This window comes from Nematolebias whitei, chromosome 9 (assembly GCF_014905685.2).
Source record: "Nematolebias whitei isolate Nwh7 chromosome 9, NemWhi1, whole genome shotgun sequence".
NCBI classification, from domain to species: domain Eukaryota; kingdom Metazoa; phylum Chordata; class Actinopteri; order Cyprinodontiformes; family Rivulidae; genus Nematolebias; species Nematolebias whitei.
The window spans coordinates 43478852-43487630 of NC_056506.1; the positions used below are offsets into that span (position 1 = coordinate 43478852).

Consider the following 8779-nt stretch of genomic DNA (forward strand, 5'->3'; position numbering starts at 1 on the left):
CCCAGAAGCCAACAGTGCTTCTGGCAGCTGCTTTCTTGTAGTTTTTTTTTAAATAAGCCTACACTGTATCACCAGTCAAAAGAACTACCTTACCCAGAAGCCAACAGTGCTTCTGGCCGCTGCTTTCTACTGAAATGGAGGGAATGTTTTGCAACACAAATCTACGCTATTTATGAAGCTCATGGAACTGGCAGGAAAGTTGCAAATAATCCTGAAGCTTCCTGAAGTTCAATTATCCAGGTGTACATCAAACTGGACGGGGCGGTGGGCTTCGTCGCTGCAGGGTATGTCTGCAAAACCGGAACCAAGCCGGACCAGAACCGAGCTGCTGTTCTGAAGAGCTGGGGAGTAAACTTTTGCAGTACTGATTACATATAAGTATGTTGTTAAAATTACGTAGGTTTAAGAGTTTAGAACATTGCGAGAGTGTGGGAAGTGTTTATAAAGCCTTAAAAAATATAAATATATCATTTTTACTTCACAATTTATCACCTTTAAATTGTTAATCGAGGGAGCACTTACTGTAATATGAAAGTGACAGTGGTGGAAAGGTTTGTAAAATACTTTTCACATGAACCACTGATTTTTTTCAAGAGTTGTTTAAAGACAGCACGTTGGTTTTACCTTGCGCAAACGAGCCCATCAATTCAGTCAGAATAAAACATTTCCAAAATGATGTCATCCAGCAATCTACAACAGGTAAGATACTGACCGTTTCTAATATTAGCACAGAAGCACACTTTAAACTCCAAACTGGTGCGTTTTATTCAGACAAACACAAACTAAACTGCACTGGGAGGTGATTCTGTGCACAGAAGGCAGAGTGATAATGTTTTTGCCCATATCGTTACGTGTTTGTGTGTGTGTCTGTTAGTAAAATATCTCCCAAACCACTGGTAGATCTCTCAGAAATCTCTCAAAAATAATTACGTAGGTCTACAACGCATTAACTTTTGGATTTAAGATGGCCACCTCAGCCAATTGAGATTAAAAAACATCTAAGCTCACCTAAATGTTTTTGCAAAGTTTGACCAAATTTGCTACAACGCTATCATTTCTCAACGCAAGATGATTTTAGTCTAAAGATAGTTGCGCCTCGGGGACTCATTTACAAGAGAGACCTGATTTTAACAAAGAATAATGACAACAGCGGACAATCATAAAGGATGAGTACAAATTATTATTATTTGTTTGTTTGTTTGTGGGGTTTTTTTTGTTTTTTTTTGCATGAATGGTGGAACGCTGTAAAGCTGAAATATTTAGATATTTGTTTTGGGATTATGGAAAACAACAAGGCATCCTCAATCAGTAAATAAAACCAACTAGAAATGATAAAAAACTGGTAAAAAATTAAAATGTTTGGATAAACCTTATTAAATTAGACATAAATGTAACCAATGCTGGCAAATCGAGTCGGAACGAGCTCAGGCTGAAAGTTTTCCAACGGGTATGTTTTCAGAAATAATTCATTGTTTTAACCCTAACAATTTATTTTGAAAATTACCATTTTTCCCTGCCGGAAATCCCGTTGTGTAATGTGTGGTGTCATTTCGAAGCTTAGAGATTCATCTGACGTCATTCTAAACCAATAAAAAAATAATTTTCAATTAATAAACAAAACTATATTGATACTTCAATTGATAAATCACCAAATTTCAACAAACTACAAATTCTTTAGAAGGTGTTGAGATAGAAAATTAACCGACACAATAAAGAAAAAATCCTCACTGTAACTTATTTTACTAACACAAGTCACAAATATATCAGTAAGACTTTAATAAACCCGTGTCTAACACATTTTACAGACTCTGGTCCCCCTCTTGTCATCTACGAACCAAAAAGCCAGGAGGAAACTCAGAACCAGAAACTGATGGAGATAAGCCCCGCCCCCTTGATGTTGTACAGTCTAGCTGCCCACAGAGGCAGATAAAAGCCACACATGAAAACTGTCAAATCCAAACCCAGAAACCACAACCAAAACACACTAAGTCCAAACATCTGCAACGTATAAGTTCATCTAACCCCGGCTGAAACTTCAGGTGTGAAAGGAAACACTAGCCCGTCCTTACACCCCCGACTCTGAGCGTGACCTCACGCTGGAAGAATGCTCGCGGTACGAGGCCGGTCTGATCCGTAGCATGACAGAGGAATATTGTGTGGGGGACAAACTGAGCTCAGCGTGGAGACTTCTGGGACCAAAGTGGGAGACTTTCTGTCTGTTGAGGCGGGGCTGCAGTTCTCCCTAGCTGGGCACCAAAAATACCTGTCCTCCAGACTTTATGTGAGCATCATAAACCCCCCTTTGTGCTTCCCGGGCCGTTAACCTCAGCGCAGTACTCTCCATCTCTGGGGGCCTGATGCCTGTCACGCCTTTTCACACTGGGAGGAGATGCAGCGTCAACATTCGAGCACGTTGTTAGAGTCCAGGAAACATCTTAGGGCCTTCTCCTACTCCGCTCCTGTTTCCTGGAATATCTTACAAAAAAAATTGAAGTGGCTCTAGATCTAAGTGGCTTTAAGAATCTGTTGGACTCCTGGCAAGGACCAATGCAGACATGTTCATGTTTTTAGTTTTCTACATTCGCCTTAGAATCTAGCTGTTTTTTGTTACCTTTTTTTAGCCATCCTATTTGTTTAAAAAAAGAAAAAAACTGGAGTATGACTTTTTATAACTGCTTATTGTTGTTGCTGTTCTCCATTGTTGTCATCATTCTTTGTTGAAATCAGGTCTCTCTTGTAAATGAGTCCTCGAGGCTCAAAGGGATTACCTGTCTAAATAAATAAAGGTTGAATGAAATCTTACAGAACAGCTGAAGTGATGTAATCAACAAGACGTTGCTAAATATTCTTAGCTAGTAGCTGTAGGACTTATTATCGACCGCTGCTGATTTGTGCTTGTTAATATGTGGCATTCATTTTTTTTAATTAAACTCCAACCTGATTCAAAATATTCACTTCCCTTAAAACACACACACAAAAAGGCTAGAACTTGTTCAATTGTACAAATATTAAGCTAAAATTCGATGTACTTGAAGCCGAGAGTCATTCCCAACTTTCCCCAACAACCAACTGGAGCCCATTGTACTCATGTGTTAGCAAATATCTCAATAAACGTCTGAATTTTTGATTAAATGAAATTATTGATTGAATGCACAAAAACATGTTAGGTTAATTGTTAACTTTAATGACATTTAATGTTCCAAGGTGAGAGTGAATGGTTGTTTGTCTCGTTTGTCTCTGTGTGTCCCTGTGATGGACTGGAGACCTGTCCAGATGTCCCCCACCTCTCACACAGTACCTGCTGGACATGGGCACCTTGGTGACCCGACTACAAATATGTGGTGGATGGATGGATGGACCTATCTGTAACTGATGAACTCCTGGAGTCAACCCAATGATGGCAGCACCCTGACACCACAACAACAGACCATGAACGTCAAGCCCAACATCCAGCCCGTCCTCGTTTCCCTAACGGGGATCCAGAGCAGCATCCTCTTTATTTTCTGCCAGCCCATCAACATAATCCATGTGGTCCGCCCAGCTCCGACCGAAATACTGTCCTCGTCAGACTCTGATGAAACCGGGTTCCCCGACTCGTCTCGCCATGAAAGAGCAGCTTCTCAGCACCTTCTCTGAGGACTTGCATCACCTCTCCAGTGTTGGACGGTGAAGCCGGCGACAGAACACGCATTTGTCGAGCTCTGCCGACCTTAGAAAACACCAAAACGGCTGCAACTCAGTCGATGTTACAGATGTTGAGCCACAAAGTGGTGTGGAAGAAGATGAGATTCACCCTCAACACAAACTTCAAGCTTTCGTTTATAAGGTTTGACCCAAACGGATTTAACCTCGTCCCTTCCCAGGATACGACGAGTCTGAAACTCTGGCAAAAAGGCGTCGATATGAATTCCTTTCAGGAAGGTTGGATTTTTTATTTTAGTTGGCAGATATGAGGGGTTTATTTGCAATTAAAATGTTTGGGCGGCTACAGGGAAATATCTGAATGTCTGAGAGGTGACCGTTTGAATCGTATCAGCCTCCGTCCATCTGCCGCTCCTTCACGGTCACTACAAACAGTTTGTAAACGCAGTTCGAATGACGGATGACTCCAAAGCTTCGGCTCATCTGGTGACCAGCGGCTGACCTGCCCTGACAGCTGGAGGCGTTGCTGTGGTTTGAAAAAGGGTTTCTCTGGCTGTGGAGGTATCTGGCCGCCACAAAGAGGGGAAATTCTGCGCAGACGTTCAGTTTGAGGATAACTGTCTAACCGTGGAGGAGGACTCCCTGTTTACGCTGCGCTGCCAAAAGGAAAAGGCTAAAGAGGCCAAATACCAGATATAGAAACCTGAGATAAGACCTTTTCTCACAATGGAGTCGGCGGATAAATGAGACAAATGTCTGACTTCCTGTTGAAGTCTGAATACAAAAACAAGCGCAGCTTTGGGAAGTGAAACCTCAACAACATGTAAGAAAAATAATCACAGGGTGAATAAAATGATTAAGTTTCTAAATGTGCATAATGTAGATGCAACACTGGATGCTGGCTGCCCCAAACATAGACACGGAAATATTTTCTCATTGATAAATATATTTAATATACTGTGCAAAAGACTTAAACCATTCCTCATTATCGCCCACCAACAGCAAAAAGGCGAGTGATAATGTTCGTCTTCGGCTGCTTTTTTACTGATTTTCTGCTCATTTTTCCAGATGAATTTTTTTTTTTGTTTAAGACACTTGAACTTTGACCTGTGACTTTCGGACTCCCTAAACTCAAGTTATGAAACTGTTCATACCAGTCAACTTGGCAAAATGTTGGTTTTAGTGGAATATTTAGGTGCTACTTCAACAGTCTGACCCAGAGACTAAATTTGTTCCTATTTTTTTTGTTAAATTAAATATATATATATATATATATATATATATATATATATATAAATAACAGCCCAACATATAAAAACAGCACTTTAGCACCAACAAGGTGATTCCTAAAAGCTATTTCCTAAAGATGATTTTTTTTTTTTTTTACATCTTGTTAATCTGCTGAAGTTATTTTTTTCACCGTTCATTTCTTCACTTCTTTTCTTTTTACTTCCACTTGTCCTCCTTCCCTGAGATTTTTTTCCATTCATTCAACCTTTACTTAGACGGGTAAACCCCATTGAGCCTCGAGGACTCATTTACAGGAGAGACCTGATTTAACAAAGAAAGATGACAACAATGGACAGTTATAAAAAGTCTTTTTTTTTTAACAAGAATTTAAGTATAAACTGCAGAAAACACCGTCATGCTCGGGTAAAAAATGGCAGAAAATGTGCGCAATAGTAGCCAAAATCTAAAAAAAAAAATAAACTTAAATTGATGAAGGCCACTTTTTTACAGATTACACAAACTTGGCTCCTTGAAAGCAAAGTGTTTTGGTTTTAAGTCTAAACTGACAGATAAATTGTCTAGTAGATCACCAAACGGACAACATAAAGTCAGATATAACAGATTTTATGATCTTCTCAGTCCAGTGCTCTATCTGCCAAAAGACAGGAGCCTCAGAGACTCCAGTCATAAAAAGCTGCCTGAGAGCGTATTTTATTTGTTAGTTTACCTTCTCTGAACGGATTGTGTGTTTCTGCCTGAGGCGATAAGATTTGTTCTGCTGTCGGCCGTGACTCAGCCGAGAGGAGCTGCTTTCTTTAGAAAGAACAAGTCGTTGGAGCGGGAGGTCGGACTCTGCCGGGTCTCGCATCAACCAGCAGCTCTGCATTTGTCGTTCCCGTCACCATATGTTGGAAGAAAGCTAATTAAACTGCGCTCTAACTCCTCGCGACGTACATTCATTAAGGGCGCAGCTGTTTTCAGACGTTCAACTCTTTTTAACTCGAACGGTGGATCGGATAAAAACTTTTCCTCAGGCTGAGAAAAAACACACATCTCAGCCGCTGAGGTCAGAGTTCAAGAGCACAGAAACTGACCTGTGCGTAAATGGGACACACGTGTGGCCCAACATGAACAAACACGGCAAAGCAACACATTTCCCCCCGATTTGAACACATCTGTGGGACAGTGTGCGAACGTCGCAGCTTCATTTTAGCTCGCCTTCACCTCCAAACAAACACATTCAGCAAATGTGAGCCGTGTTGGCAAAATATCACAACGAGGAATTTTTCAGCACCGAGTTAATATTTTATCCATCCGGTTTGATCATTTTTATTCATCCGGAGTGATGTCAGGAATTACCACCATAAATATATTTTTTTAAAAATGGGAATCCCCAAACTTTACAATGACGTCAAACATTATACGAAGGGATTTCCAGCAGAGAAAAGTGGTAATTTTAAAGGAAATTATGAGTTTTAAAACATTTCTGAAAACATATCTGTCAAAAAATTACAATTTAAAGACAAATTAGGAAGATTTTATGCTATTTTTGTTACAAGGTCATCGATAGATTGTAACTTTATGGACTCATCGTTAGGCAAGTCTCAGTTACAGCAAAAATCTATATGTTAAGATAATTTGCATTGCAGCCTGTGCTCATTCTACATTATTTAGCCAGCACGGCTCACATCTGGTGGCTGCACAGATAAAACTGCAATCTTAACATTTGTCATTTTAAACAAATCCAATTTTCTAGCATTACCTCGAATTCAAAGCAACAAGAAGTAGCAGTGAAATTACACAACTGCCACATGAGCCACTCCTTCAAGAAGCTGATACACCCTCAGCTGCTGCAGATTCATTTAACGTGGACAGGATTTGCTAATGGCATTTTAGAATCCACAAATTTGCCTTAAAAAAAAAAAAAAAAAAAACAAGTTCCAGAGTCCATTAAAAATAATCTCAAAAGGCCACACTTTGCGTAAACGGATAAATCACAAACATTTAACGTCGTCCTAGTGTAGCCTCTTCTTTCTTGTCGAATTCACGTCTCGCCCAACGTGAAAACTTGATGCACCTCGTTTACCGTTAGTGGCGTGTTTTGGTTACAGCACCTCAGGTCTTGCATGGGTACAACAAAAATGTGGGTTTTCAGTGTATCCGTGTGGATGAAAACGTTTCTAGAAACAGCGCCATGTTCACAAGGATGTTTTCAGAAATGAAAAATAAAATGATAATGTTGGAAAAACTGTGTTTTTCTTTTGATAAGGCCTGATATTGTCATTTCTACAACAATATATTGATTTTATCCCTTCTATGAAACCAGCGTTTCTTGAAGAGTTTCATTTCACCGCTGTCTTTCATTTTAAACAAAGATTGCACACAATCTGATAACGCTTGGTGTATGAGTTAGGAATGACTCTCGGCCTCTAACACACAAAATATTAGCTTAAAATCTGTAAAACTGAGGGCGTTACTGCCATTTTTGTGTTTGCCATGTTGATCAGATATGATGTCCATCTTAAATGAAGGTGACTAAAGTTGTAGACCAACAACGAAATATCACTTTCTGGGAGTTTGGTTCAAAATTTTCCACTGGTTTGTGAGATATTTTACTAACAGACAAAAAAATTAACACACAAGCACACAAATTGCCAGCCACCGTTAAAAGCAAGGGATAAATATTGTGCAGAAGAACATCAGTGGATTTTGAGCCAATAAAAGAAAACATTTATAGAGAAAATACTTAAAATTGCGATGTATTTTTTTTTTTCCACAAGTGCAGCTCGTACCCGTTTGTTTTGGAGAATACATAAATCTTTGTTTTTATCAGGATTCCTTTTTCTCGGCATAAACATGCAAAAAGTAGAGGTAGGGATAAGAAAAGAAAAGCATAAATTAAACATTTAGTGGATATTTCTGAGGGTTTTGACATGATTTATCCTCTTAAGTTGTTTTATTCAGTTTTCTGTCTGTTTTACAAAACAATGGCGCTTAATCCATCGGCTCTATTTCTTAATCTTGAAAGATAAGAAGTGTTTCGATTCCTCGCCAGCCCCGAGGCTTCGGCTGTGAAGGCTGCAGTGTACTCACAGCTGAAGTTGGAGGAGATGGAGTTCCCAGCCAGGAGGCTGTTGACGGTAATCTGATAGATGATGTGGAGCAGCAGGAAGGACATACTGGTGAAGCAGAGGGACTGCAGCAGACGCCCAGTGTGGCCTAAAAGGTCAGAACACAAACAGCCAGTTCAACAACACTCAAACGATTAAAACTTGCTTTTGTTGTCAGAGTTTCTTTATTTTTCATCCGCACCACATGTGGTACATGTGGTGGAACGAAACTGTCTGCACAGGGTCCCAGTTACATCCAACAAAAAGAATAAAAGTAAAAGAAAAACAGTAATAAGATCCAAGATATGAACTAAGAAAAATGTTAAATAAAAATATGCTAAGCACTAGAAGTACTAAAACAATACGCCGAACAGCAACATTGTGCTGTTGGTGCACAGATTAAAAAAATAAATACTGGTATATTTACTGGGTACAGTAGTCCCTCGTTTATCGCGGGGGATCCGTACCCTGAAACTTCACGATGTGAAAAAATGCAAAGTAAGAATAATAATACAAGTATTAAACAGTAGTTTATATACAAAGTATATATATATACACATTATACACACACACACTAAAACGTGTATGTATGCATGTATATATGTATGTATATATATGTATATAAATATATATACGTATATATATATATACTATATATATATATAAATATATATACATATACATATGTATATACATATATATACATATGTATATACATATATATACATACATATATATATATATACATACATATATACATATGTATATACATACATATATATACATATGTATATACA

The 8779-nt window shown here is 38.9% G+C and overlaps 1 protein-coding gene across 1 annotated transcript in view; it reads right to left on the reverse strand.

Moving 5' to 3' along the window:
* The window catches only part of LOC119415226 (piezo-type mechanosensitive ion channel component 2), a 127924-nt gene that overhangs the window by 96814 nt on the left and 22331 nt on the right, over positions 1–8779 (reverse strand). Inside the window, exon 3 of the mRNA XM_037682385.1 lies at positions 7966–8091. Coding sequence (XP_037538313.1) covers positions 7966–8091 — 126 coding nt within the window. The remainder of the gene's footprint in view (positions 1–7965; positions 8092–8779) is intronic.